Source organism: Lepidothrix coronata, unplaced genomic scaffold (genome assembly GCF_001604755.1).
Source record: "Lepidothrix coronata isolate B3197 unplaced genomic scaffold, Lepidothrix_coronata-1.0 Scaffold32, whole genome shotgun sequence".
Taxonomy (NCBI): domain Eukaryota; kingdom Metazoa; phylum Chordata; class Aves; order Passeriformes; family Pipridae; genus Lepidothrix; species Lepidothrix coronata.
The window spans coordinates 5,317,510-5,331,060 of record NW_016690212.1 but is presented as its reverse complement, the minus strand read 5'-3'; the positions used below and the strand labels follow the sequence as shown (position 1 = coordinate 5,331,060).

Here is a 13,551-nt window from a genome sequence, read left to right as displayed (position 1 = left end):
GGCTGTGTTCCCCCTCTTTTTTGTTTTTTTACCAGAATGGTGATGTATTTGCTTTGTCAGAGACTGTCATTAATTGGGCCATGCATTAGCAATTAATTCCCAATCTATACGTTGCTCTAAAAAATATGCATAGCTCTTCTTTTTCTATATTAGTTCTAAGAAAGATGTCAAATTTTACTTGATTCTCAGATTTGGTGACCAGATCTCTTCTTTCTGCATTGACAGTGGAGGTCACTTGAATATATAATGATTGGGTAACTTCAGTTGTTTTTAGGTAAGTTTGGAGATGTCATAGCCCATGAGACAGCTGTCTAAGCATGTTCTTTCTTCCATCAGTCTCCTGGGCATTTTTGCCTACATTAATTTTCCGTTGTTACTCTACCTGGCCAGAAGTGTCTAAAGAAAATGCTATTAAAAAAAATGACACCACCACAAAAAGCAATTTTAAGTGCAAGAAACATCTTAAGCAGTGATGTCCAATATGTCTTTTGGACCTACTTTGAAACACTAAAACTGGGTTTTTTTGGAATTACCTGATAAGAGGTATAAAATAAAAACTGCATTATGCTAATGCTTTGTTAGCATAGGTCACTCTGCAGGTAGTAATGGAACAGCCCTTAACCGTGGGATAGCTTATTTACCTGGACTTAAAAAATGGTATGTTTTCCTTCCAGTTATTGGGTATATTTTTTACTCTTTTTAGAAGAAGCGAACTAAATGGTAAGTTGATGGTTCCTGTAGGTTGTAGATACGGCTGTTCAGAGTCCCACCCTACAAGTAGAGGAACCTATATGGTGGCAGAGTGAGTGCTCATGTAAACTGTTGGGAGGAGCTTGGGGTTTTTTCATGCCTACTATGAAATACTCAGTACCTGCTTTTGGTTTAATGGGGTTTTCTTTCTGCTTATTCATGAAAATAGTATGGTTTTTCTTAATTTTATGCATAGCTAGTGATACAGTTTGTTATTTGTGGTATTTAGTAAGAAAATGGTCAGTGTTTAAATGAGGAAAGCAAAATACTCCTATGGTTGGTTGGCCTGACTGCTTTCCAGTTCATTGTGTTTGGTGTCTCATGTAATAGGACCAAAACACAACTTTTTCTGTCTAGAGGAGAACGAACTGTAGGTTTAGGCACTTCAAACATCTCTGCATGTTCTTATGTTAATTGCCAAACTTCAGTAGGGTTACAGAATTTAGGAGGTAAAATGAAGACTTGCTGCCATCTCATACTTTAGAGATGCCTTGTACGTGCCACTTCATCACCCTGAAGAAATCAAGTGTAATTCCACAATGCTTGTCTGAAGTCCATTTTACACTGGAGGCTTGTTAGTTTTTTTTCTTGGCAATCTAGTGTTTGGCAAGGATAAGCATGTTAAAATATGTTGATCTCAAAACTATGAGGCTTTTATAGACTTTGTGGTATGAGAGGAGTGTATTCAGTAGGTACTGTATGTGTTTCATTGCAAGTGAATGGTTTGTGTTCTCGCAATTTTGACATCTTGGAAGGAGTTTGCATTTGCTCCTTATGTAAGTACAGAAGTTATTGGGCTATTTTACTTCAATTAACTAGTCACTAGTGGAAAACCTTGTCTATATTAGTGTGTAAAAGTGCATTAGTTGACTAATCTGTGAGTAGCTGAGGTGCTGTTTACATCTCCTGTACTTGGCTGGGTGTTCTGCCCTGTGCAGTAAGAGAAGTGGGAGACTGGTAGTAGCTGGCAATCATTGTGCTCATGCAAGTCAAGCAGATTGTACCTTTGCTCTACAATTAAAAACTACTACTGATTCTTTTTATTTTACTACTTAAAAAATAACTTCTAAAAGTGACACCAAAGGTGTGACATCTTTTAGTGGCAATCTATTAAAATAAGATGGAAAATTTTTCATTATTGTGAATCATTAGAATGATTTTGCTTTAAAAAATACTGAATGGAAGCTAAGACATGGAGTAGTTGGGGTTTTTTAAAGTACAAAATAAAAGTGAACAATGCTAAGATGTGCTTGAAAAATTCTGTAACTGGGTTTTTGTTGAAAGGTGTACAGCAGCTGGGCTTTGACAGCATAGGGCAGTAAGCAGATGTACTTCATGTTTGGTAAATCTGCCATTAAAGCGAGTCTGTCATCTCCCTGAATATGGTGGGGGTTTTAATCACAAATTTGAATGATAATATTTTTTGTCAGTTTGTAATATTTTTAAGTTCAGACAATAAGATCATCACAGTCTTAAAAGAAGTGTATTGGAAGTTAACTGTTAAAGATGATTGAAATTCAATGTTTTCCTCTCCTTTTGCTTGTGTAAAATAAAACTAATGAAATAAGTGTGACAGATACAGGTGATAAGTTCTTTATTAAAATTAACGTGATGTAAAATTGCCTGGTTTTAAAATAAACTGACTCAGTCTCCTGCATGTTTTGTTTTGTTTTTACCAGGGTTTGTGGATGCACTTAGATGTTTGCAATGAGCACTGTGGCTGGCATGCCCCAGTGTTTTGGATACCAATGCATAGGACTCCGTAGTAATCGAATTTATCAGAAACGAACGTCATGAGCATAGTGATCCCATTGGGGGTTGACACAGCAGATACTTCTTATTTGGAAATGGCTGCAGGCTCAGAGTAAGTATGTGAACGTGATTTGTAAGCGTTCTTACTTATTTTTAAATTATTTTTATGTTTTCCTTCGTGAATTATTTTTGTGTTTTCCTTCGTGAGTATTTTTATGAATACAGTTGGAAAGAACTTAGGAGTCTCCTTAGTTTTGTTGAATCTTTAATTACTTAAATTAATAACTGTCACTTTATTCTTAAGTCAGTTCCTTCCTCTTCAGGGGGAGCAAAGCAGAGAAGCTAAACTTTACTGCAGATGCATATTTTTCTTGGTCATCAGACTGAGAAATAAAGATGCTGCTTGTTTTGTTTTTCATGCTTAAAATACTTACCATTTCAGTTTCCTTTTTAACTGTGTAAAAAATATTTTTGACTTTGCATGTTAGAAAGGTAAATTAATGTTGTGTGTTAAACTGCAAAACAGTGGTAGTAATTGAGACAAAGGTGCCTTTATTTATGAAAATTGAAGGCCTAGCTTAATTAGTTAACACCATGTCTTCAGAAAGTTATTTCTAATTGGAAACCTAATAGAAATTCGTTTGTTACTCGTTCATTTACTTAGTAAGTGTGTATAAAGGGTTACAAAAAACCAATGAAATCCTCAATTCAGTCAACTCTGCTTTGCATGTAATAAATGGAGTGAATTTTTGTGTTTTGGGGGATTGGGAGGACTTGTGGATTTTTCTGTTTGTTTTGTGGGAGGTTTTTTTGGGAGGTTTCCCCCACCACCACACTGGTATTGATGGGTCAGGGTTTAGGTACTGATGGGCTACAGTTTAGGTATTGGTGATCACTGACTGTTGCTTTTGCATCAGTAGAGTGCACGATTGGCAAGTTCTTTGGGGAAGAGAGGTGGGTGTCAAAAGACACTAAGGATCAGGATAGTTTGTGTAAGCCACAGACAATCTCATGTAACTTCTTTGCATATACAGATGAAAAGACCAACATGAATTTATTAGCAGAAATGTGAAATTCATCATTTATATTGAATTGGGTTTTGGTTTGGTTTTTTTGAACCACTTGAGATGGTGTTACTCTTATCCTTTCTCTGAGCCTTTCTGTAGTAATGTTAAAGGCTTCCTATCTTTGGTTGCCACAAACATACATTTGCTTGCATTAGATACTGAAAAAATGGATTAGACTTTTAGTTTACATACATGCTTGAGATTTTTTTATAAATATAAAACATTTGAATAGGTGTATTGGATAACAAATTTCAGTAGCTTGCACACAATCTTTCCTTGAGAGCATGTGCTAAGCAATATTAATCTGTTTAAGAAGTGTTTTTCTTCCAAACTTTGACAAAAAGTTTGAACAGAACTCTTGAACAGCTTTTAAAAGGAATATTTCTCTCCTGTGTTTCCAGTTATATATAAGGCTATTCTAAGTTTACACCATTTCTCTGAAGAGAACCAAGAATTTGCAGTTCAGTTTTTTGTCACATTAAATTTTTAATGTTTTGTTTATCTCTTCATATAATGAATACTAATTACCTTGGTGCAGAAGATTTTTTAACTTTAGTGAACTGTTCACAACTCTTTTCATTATCTTTTCCTGTACTTTTATGTTTAGAGAAGGTCATGATTCCTGAGGTTGCTAACATTCCTTGCAGACACAGCATGCCATGCTGGAATTAAAATAAATAAATATAGTTGTCAGTATAAACAAGATAGAGTTCATAGTGTGTTATTTGCTTGATACCGTGGCAGAGCAACCCAGTTAGGAATTGCTTTTCTTCAGATGTTAAGTGACTGTTACCAGTTAGATTAATTCTTATCATCTGTGCTGTACTTACACTGAAATATGTGTAGTAGTTGTATGATTGGCTTACGCTGATTCAGAAGCCATGTCAGAGTCTAAAGAAGTGTGACAGAAAGGTGTGTCCCTAACCTACTGGCTTACACAGTTGTAAACCTTTTTTATCACCATCTACATGACTTATATATTTTTTTTGTACATTTTCTTCCAGAGAGTAGCGTGTTGGATATAGATTGTATTAATAACAGTCATAAATGGTCTTAAAGCAAGTTCTAGGGTTTTCCCAAGAGGGAAGAGTTGGAATTTCTCCACTGTGACCGGCAGGTCTGATGTTGCTTCATCAGTTGCTGAAGCATGAGCAAACACAAGAATGGGGGAGTGGCAAACCCAATTATGCAGGAGAAGGAGCCCAGGAAAATGCTCTTTGTTTAGTACTGTTTCTGCTAAAAGATTCTGCCCTATGCTTTGAACCAAGACATAAGCCTCTTAAAAAAAGTGTACAGTTTATGTGACTAATAGTTTCACATATTATTTTAATAATTGTATCAAGTAGGTATGTGTAGAATAACTTATTAAAAGGTTTAAACATCTTAAAAATTGGATTAAATACTCTTGTTTCTTATGTGTGCTTCAGTGGGATCTCCAGATAGATGTTCATAATACTGCAGTAGTCAGAACACACATATTTTGCTTTAATTTGTAGATCTTACTGACAATGAATATGTGTGACTACTGAACTGGTAAGGACCAATAGCAGAACCAGCCATTTGGGAAGGTTCAAAATATGCTTCCTGACTGCAGAGAGTACTAGTGTAGCTTAGAGCATGAGTATAAGCTACACATTGGGAAATGCCATTGATGGTACTGTTTTTCTGGGTTTAGTATCTGTATATGTTTTTTAGATAGAAGGCCTGTATAATAAACCTCACAGTCACAGTATACAGATCACTGTGTTGAGTTCAGTATCCCTAAGAAAAAATTCTGAGCATTGTTGTAGTCCTACGTACAGACGATAACAGGCCAGCCTGTACTTGCAGAGCCTGCTACAAGGTGCTTAGGTAGCAGAACCAACTCTCTGGTAGAGGAGCAGTGCTTGGTTCTTTGTTGTCTAGATGTTGAATCCTGTCAGATGTGTTTGGTTAGAAGTGTCATACAAAATATATTGTATTCCTTTATCTAAGATGACCTTCAGGCAGATACTGCTCAGGTGTGCTGGTACGAGTGGAAAACAAACCTGAACTTGAAAATCAGACTTATCAATTGGCATATGGCAGATTGATGTTGCTGAAGCATGTGTGAAAGCAGAAGGTTCCATTTAGAGTTTTGACACATTTTCAGAAAGTACTGTTAGTTAAGTGTTCATAGCCTAAAGTTTGGATACCCCCTTGGCTTTGAATATTTGAGTTCTTAGTGAGATTTTGAACACGTACATTTTTATAGAAGTCATTAATAGCCCCAAATTCTAAGGACTGATTGTATATTGGGTATTAGTCAAAACCAGCACACTTTTTTTTTAAATTATTAAATGGTCAGAAACAAAGCAGTAATTCAAAGGAATAGGGTAGGGGAGGTCACGTTTTAGGGAACAATTGCTTCTAATCGCTGACAGTTGATTCCCTTAGTATAGGTTAAGTATAAGGTTGTAGGGACTGTTTTGGTAAACTGCTCTCGTGTTGTTTTTGATTTCTCAGTAATGCCATCTACTGGCAACATGCAGAAATGACCCAGAACATGAGTTGTTTCACTTGCAGAATGAAAATTCTGTGAAGTTTTATTTCTTGGGTTTTTTTAAAATACAGGCATCTCTCCTTTTTTAATTGATTTGATAAAATACTATGTTCCTGTTTTCAGGTTACAGGAATCTCTTAAATCGTTGCAGCCTAGGAGCATTTTATTTTGTTCCTTGTGAATATTTTGCACAGTTTTGAATTGCTAACCACAGTGCTTAATAAGTATATATGATATTTTAGCAAAATATGAGGGGCAGTTTATAACAGTAATGATTGTTTATTTTAGGAAATGATATTAGTATTTTGGTCAAACTTCAGATATATTGTAATGCAGACACTTCAGTTTTGATGAATACCAAAAATAACATGAATATCTGCCTTAGTTAGACACTGAGACTGTAGTTGTTTGAGGTGAAGCTGAAAAATGTGGTATGATCAGAAGGCTTACAGGCTTAGTACCTCAGTCTGTTACAGAACTGGCTTATGTCCAAAAATGCAAGCAAGGAAAACCTTGTAGTGTTCTCACAGATCTGAATGCTTACACTTTTCTCCCTGGAAACTTGCTTCTCGGGATGCCTGTAAGAATGCCAATGGTGAGGGGGGGGGAGTGTATAATAAAGTAGTTTTGCCTTGCTGCCTGGGCCCTGCTACTTGAGCCCCCAAAAAATTTAAAACCTGATTTTTAAATTAAGTGTTATATCATGCTTTAATCATCTGTGCAATTAGATGTTTTACCAAGAGGTACTCCTTCTCTAAATGTCCAATTCTGAGATGCTCCTTTCAGAAGAAAGATTTGACCTTTGAACAAACAGTAATGTAGAATGTGTGTTTTCTGTTTTAAGGTCATGCACATGGTGGGCGTGACAGGGGTGATAAGGAATTTGGTGACCTGTCTGCCAAAGTTACTTCTGTGTGTGGTTCTCTGGAGAAACGATACTCATTCTGTACTGCTTATGGGATCCTTATCACTTTTCTATTGACTGTAAAGGAAACCTGTGATGGTTAATTTCTGGCTTCAGTGAATGCTCTGCCACCTCCTTCCCCAGCCCAGTGCATTGTAGTGGATAAATGGAACAGCAGCAGTTGTGTTCACAGCTCTAGTGAGCATCTGTTATAAATTAAAGTAGTATCTGTGCCCCCCAGATAAGCCGACTGTGCTCTAAATTTGTATTTGTTACAGCTCTTTTAATGAAATACTGAAATGCCTTTTTGTATCACCTGATTTTTCTCTCACTGTTTTCCTGATTCTCCTTGTTCAAGTAAAGCTGTGCTTTTTCCTTATTAACCTTGTGATCTGAATCTGTTTTATGAGTATTTAAATAGTTGAAGATATATGTATTTTGGTTTTGGAAGCCTAATGCTTCTGCTACCCACAACTCTTATATTAAACTTTGTTTAATATAACTTTTGCCTCTAAATATTAAACTTTGTTCTCTTAAGTGGTTTATAAATTGCTAGAGTAGGTAGAAATGGATTTAGGGAGGAGACTGTACTGTCTTGCCTCAGATTTTGCAAGAGTTTTAGAGTATCTTTTCAATTTTTTAGATACTAGATGAAATACACGATCTCTCTTTTTAGGACACTTTCATTCTGGCATCTTTCACTGCATATTCCTGTGTTAAAGTAGATGGTATTTAGGTCGTAGTAATACTTATTTTTAATGAAGGAAGTTCTCCTAAATTAGTTGTGGCATTGCTGAAGGGTGAATTGTACCAGAATTCCCCCTGCCTGTCCTGTATCAGTAAGCCTTCCTGCTCTGAAAACTGAGTTCATCCCAACAAGACCAAGGCTGAGCATTGAAGGCAGAGTGGGTAAGAGTAACTTTGCTACCACTTGTCTCATTCAGATGGTGAAGAACAGCAGTAGAAGCGATGCAGTGGTCAAGACTCTCATGTACAGGAGAAAGAGAACTTGATTTCTGACCTAGCCATGATAGAGGGGAGATAATGCCTCATTCATTGGCATTTTGTTTGGCTTGATCATCAGAAGGATTAACTGGGTGACAGATGTATGATTACCACCCAAATGTGTTATGTTGGTGAAGGCAAATTGGTTGGAAAGGTGCAGCTTTTTCATCTTTTGTGGTTTTCTGTAGTAATGGGTTTGATAAACCTGGCAAGTTCTGAGCTGCTTCTAGAAGCTAATTCCAGCAAACTCTGAATAAATTCATATTTTCAAGTTGTGAAGTGGTATAGGAAAGTAAATGAGAATTTTTGGGGGTTTATGAGGTAACAAAGAGCAAGTGTTGTCAGAGTTAGTCTCATGCTAGTCAGAAGTTGTATTTTTAACGTTAGTACTTCATATTATTTGTGTGCTCACGCGTTTGCTCACTCTGTACAAACAGCTGATGACTGTTGGAGACACTGATCTTTTAAAAAAGGTTTTTTTCTTTGCACTCTGGAAACTGAAGTCTTTACCCAGTAGTGCTTTTAAATAGAGTTTCTTTTTAAACAATTCTGTCACGTAGTAATCTCACATGGGGAAAAGCTCATAAGAGGAAAGGACCTACCAAAAACCTTTAGTAGAACACTTTCAAATAGATGTCAAAATACTGTATTTTGTTTTTAGAAAGCTAATAATTAATTATATTTTTACAAAACATATTACCAACAAATACAAGTTGCTGGTGTCCTTCAAATCAAGCTAGTATAGTTTCATGGCATAACAAAGCCTCTGTTAAATATTTTAGTGTCTAAGAAAAAAAAAATCAGTCTCTATTCCTTTTCAGAAATACTGAGTTTGTTTTCAAAATCAGCTCAAGGAATTAGTAAGATATATGTGATGGGAAATAGACTTCAATTTTAATAAAAATAAAATTAGAAAAGTGAACCAGACTTGATTTGTGATGGGAGTCAAAGGCACCTTAGTTTTAGATGTTTATATTTTGCTATGCCTTTCAGTGTTAAAAAAAAAAAAAGGCACTTTAGGTAACCTGGATTCATTTGTCCTACTGTGATTAAATTGTATGGTGCAGTGAAAAAGCTTCAAGTTCTCTCAGTCATGAGAGTATGGTTGCATGCACTCATGAATGTAACTGCTGAAGAAAGGTAATAAAGGTATAATTTCTTGTGCTCAAATTGTGTTTGTTCCTGTTTTAGTATTCCTTTATCTTTCTTGTCTTTCATGTTGTGGTTTAGTGTATATGACACATAGTTTGTATATTGAAGAAGGCCCTGCCTTTGATTACAAAACCTTCTCTCACAAATTGTTAGCACTTTTTTTCTTTCTATTTAAAGATAAATCGATAGAAACTACCTCATTTAGATAGATTTGCCCTAGTTAGGATTTCTCCTTGTGGAAACAGTAGGTGTGGGTGGTGCCCTGTCACTGCCACTGTGTGTCACTGCAGGGCTCTATCCATGAGCACTGCTTGGAATTGCAGCTTCAGTCCTCGGTCACAATTCCTTTCTGCAGATTCTGTTACTGTTCAGTGTGGTTTGGTTTTTTTTTTTCTGTTACCACTCTTGGTTTTTTTGGTTGTTGGTTTTTTGGGTTTTTTTGAGTGAGGGGTGCAAGTTTGTTCCTGCCCCTCTATGCGCCTTTAAACAGAATCAGCAGGGAATTAATTAGAAGTTGTGCAGCAGATACTTCCAATTTATTAATATAAATTACATACTAATTGCATTTGTTCTTCATCTGTCTTTTGCCTTGCAGACCAGAATCTGTAGAAGCTAGCCCTGTGGTAGTTGAAAAATCGAACAGTTATCCGCACCAGTTGTATACCAGCAGCTCGCATTCACACAGTTACATTGGTTTGCCCTATGCAGTAAGTTTTGTGCTAAGTATTCTGTACAAAATATATTATGTAAAATCTGCTGTTCTTAGCTGGAAAACTGATTCATGCTTATATTTCTATATCTTATTGGGAGCTGGGTAGGTTGACTAAAGATGGTTGATTAGCAGTAGAATACAGAACATAGTGCACTTACATGTTAAACATAGTTAAGAAGTTAGAAAATAAGATTGAATAATGATAGAAATAAAATTTTAACCTTTCACTAAAAAATAACTCTCTAAAGTTCTTTGCCAAGTGAATTAATACACTTGGGCTTGAATAACCATCAGTGTATGAGCATTTATGAGTTGTTATAACTTATCTTTTAACAAAAATCTAGGACCATAACTATGGTGCTCGGCCTCCTCCAACGCCTCCAGCTTCTCCTCCTCCATCAGTGCTTATAAGCAAGAATGAAGTAGGCATATTTACCACTCCCAACTTTGATGAAACCTCCAGTGCTACTACCATCAGTACGTCAGAGGATGGAAGCTATGGAACTGATATTACCAGATGCATTTGTGGCTTTACACATGATGATGGATATATGATCTGTTGTGACAAATGCAGGTAAGGAATATTAAAATAATTTAAAAGGTAAAAATTACTTAAAATTTCAAGCTGCACTGAAGGAAGTGTAACTAAATGATGTTTTAATTCTGTCCAGGGACAGGGAATTTCCCTCTATCAAAAAAGAGTTTGTAGGTTATGTGGTTTTTCTAATAGGTAAGACAGCTGATTAAGGCCAGTGAATATTTTATACTTTATTGCAGTCTGTCTTGACTACCCCTTCTTTTGTTCATGCCTTTACTTGTGCACTACAGCTTAATAAGGGCATATCTTTTTTTCCCTCTAAAAAGGATGTCTCTCTGGTGTTTTGTCCAAGTTGTTTGTTACTATGATAAAACAAAGACCTAGGAATCACTTCATCTGCATGTACTAGTAAAGCATCTTGGTGAATTATGTGTGTGTAAATCAGGTAACTTGAAGGATGCAAAATAACATGAAATAAGCTTTTCAAGTATTGATTTCTCTGTGCATGATCTTTCTGATAAGAACTCTTTAATTTTCAAAGGATATAGTTTTAAGAATTTTTAATAAGTATGAAAAGACTAACGTAGATTCTTACTGGAGAAGCTGAAGTTAAATGTTTAAACTTCTGTCATTATGTGTAAGCACCTATTTGATCATAGTATAGTGGAAGACTGCTGTTAAATACTTGGAGTTGGAAAATTATCAGAAGACAAATCTCATGTTTCTACTAAATATTAGCCTCTGTTTTTGCATTCAATATGGTTAATGAACGCTGCTGAATTTATTAGATCTTCACGTATTTAATGATTGTTACAGCTAATTAAAACACTAATTTGAGTTCCATTTTTCTGTCTGCTTATGTAACAAACTTGTTGGTCATTTCTCATGGTCCTTGATTCTGATAACCTTTGCCCCTTATTTTGAACCATATTAAGGTGTTCTCTCAGCAGTGCAATTGTAGGCAGTCACCAGTCAGTCTGCTTCCTTTGAAGAAGCAATTATCTGTGAGGAGTTGGAAAGAATTGTGGTAAATCCACAACTGGGAAGATAATGATTTTTGTGTCCCTGATCCTTCTAGCAATGCGGGGATGAGCACAAACTGCTGGTTTAGGTTAGCCTTCAGCAAGCAACCTCTCTTCCCTGACTGTGGGAATCAGTTAAAGCTCTTTCTGTGCTGCACAACGGTACTACCAGTCATGCCAGCTGTATGTTTTATATGTTCTCTTAAAATATGTAAGTAAATAAACCCATATCTTTCTGTTTATTTCTGTATATAAAAATAAAAGTACATATCTATTCCTAAAAGAAAATCGAATCCTTTTGTTTAAAAACAAAACACTTTTTGCTCTGTGGAGCATAAGTGTTATTGCTGAGGGTATTCGTCTGTCTCGCTCTCTATTGTGATAATTTACCATTTTATTTCTGGTGTTAGAGGAAAATTTCCAGGAGAGAAAATGGGTCAGCTGGCAGACTGGTGGCAAAGATGGTGACTGAGATATAGGCATTCAATTTGAGTAAAGATCAAAAATGATGGAGAAAAAAAAAAGAAGGGCTTGCTTTCTGTCTCTGTGTGTTGTGCACATAATTTTTAAAATTGTGCTTAGAAGTTGAGGTTTTGTTTTTTTTTTCCTAAAAGTGTCTGGCAGCACATTGACTGTATGGGGATTGACAGACAGCATATTCCTGACATATATCTGTGTGAACGTTGTCAACCCAGGTGAGTAGTTTGGTTTATTTTGAATTCTGAATTAAAGTGGATTGAGTAGAGATATGAAAAAAGAGGAGTTGTTGGGGAAAACAAAATTGGTTATTCTACCAACCAGCAGATAAAACAGACCATGTAGCATAGTCCTGACAATTCTAGTTAAAGAGCTACATTTCTGATATAGGCAGTCTTACCAACCTCCATTCCCTTGTGCACAGTAGTCACTGTTTCACTTCACTAGGCAGCAGGAATAAACCCTTGAAATGCTTATGAAAATAGCAGTGATTCCTGGATCCTTTCTCAGGCAGATTGACACACAGACAGTCCATTCCATATTTTGTTTCATGGCTGTCATACATTAAGAACTCTTAACAGCAGTGTTCTCAGGTTATGGCCCTGTTCTAATATGCTGCAGGGATCACTTGGAGGATTTCTTGCTCTGGAACAAGTACTTGCGTGTGCTCCCCCTCTCCCCACCACCACCCTCCATTCTCCCCAACTTGCAGTCATATGACATGGCAAGGAGGGCTTTTTGTTCTGACTCTGGTAGGCAGGTTATACCTGACTGTCATCATAGTTGCTGTCCTGTGATGTAGAGTATAAAATGCTGCTGTTGCTTATGTTGCAGATTGTTAATTAAACAGCAAAAAAAACGTGTTCAGAAAATTTTAAATAGCAGGAAATTGTTCTTTTTTTTTCTGAGAAGTAATTTGGACCTTGTCATCGTAGAATATTTGTTCAGTATTGTATTGTGATGATTGTTCTGAAGAATCTGCAGGAAAAGGGTGTAATGCCTGCTTATCTGTAATCCCTGGACCAACTGTCAGTCTCTGTTCTGAGTGTCAAATTTTATTTTGTTTTGAAGTGATTTGGATACGTGTATGTGCCTTCCATCAAAACGGAATGGAACAGTGCACAACTGATGTTTTTCTAAGTATCTGAACATTCAGTTAGTTTACTGTTTATTCTGTAATAGTCATTGGGAAATGGTAAAGATCTGTTTTAATACTTAGATGCACTGATTTATTTTCTCATTTCAGGAGTTTAGATAAAGAAAGGGCAGTGTTGTTGCAACGAAGGAAAAGGGAAAATATGTCAGGTGAGTAGAACTTAAAAGCTTTTTCCTCAGTAAAGCTTATACATATAAATCAACTGTATAAACTTAAGACTGTCAAAGCTGCAGGAACCATGTATACAAACTTCAGCATATAAGGTTCAGTAAACCAATGCCTTTTACTTGACTGTATTATTACCAGAATAATATTGTATCAGAATTGTTATAGTTCCATGTGTTTTGTTAATGGCTGTCAGAACTACTTTTTTTTTGTATTAGTCTGTAGTAATTCAATCTGTTGAACATTCGGGTTTCTTTTGAGGTGAGAGGATTTCTAAGTCTACTTTCTTTTTGAAAAGAAGTTTTGAGGAAATCCTAATTCTCATTTGTT

General features: G+C 36.0%; 1 protein-coding gene across 9 annotated transcripts in view; it reads left to right on the top strand.

The window, feature by feature from the left end:
* The window catches only part of KMT2E (lysine methyltransferase 2E), a 64,274-nt gene that overhangs the window by 15,965 nt on the left and 34,758 nt on the right, over positions 1-13,551 (top strand). For all 9 annotated transcript variants that reach the window (XM_017811408.1, XM_017811403.1, XM_017811404.1 and 6 more), the window contains 5 exons: positions 2,430-2,614; positions 9,747-9,858; positions 10,208-10,437; positions 12,038-12,118; positions 13,147-13,205. In XM_017811408.1, the coding sequence (XP_017666897.1) occupies positions 2,544-2,614; positions 9,747-9,858; positions 10,208-10,437; positions 12,038-12,118; positions 13,147-13,205 (553 nt within the window). In that variant the 5' untranslated portion in view covers positions 2,430-2,543. The remainder of the gene's footprint in view (positions 1-2,429; positions 2,615-9,746; positions 9,859-10,207; positions 10,438-12,037; positions 12,119-13,146; positions 13,206-13,551) is intronic.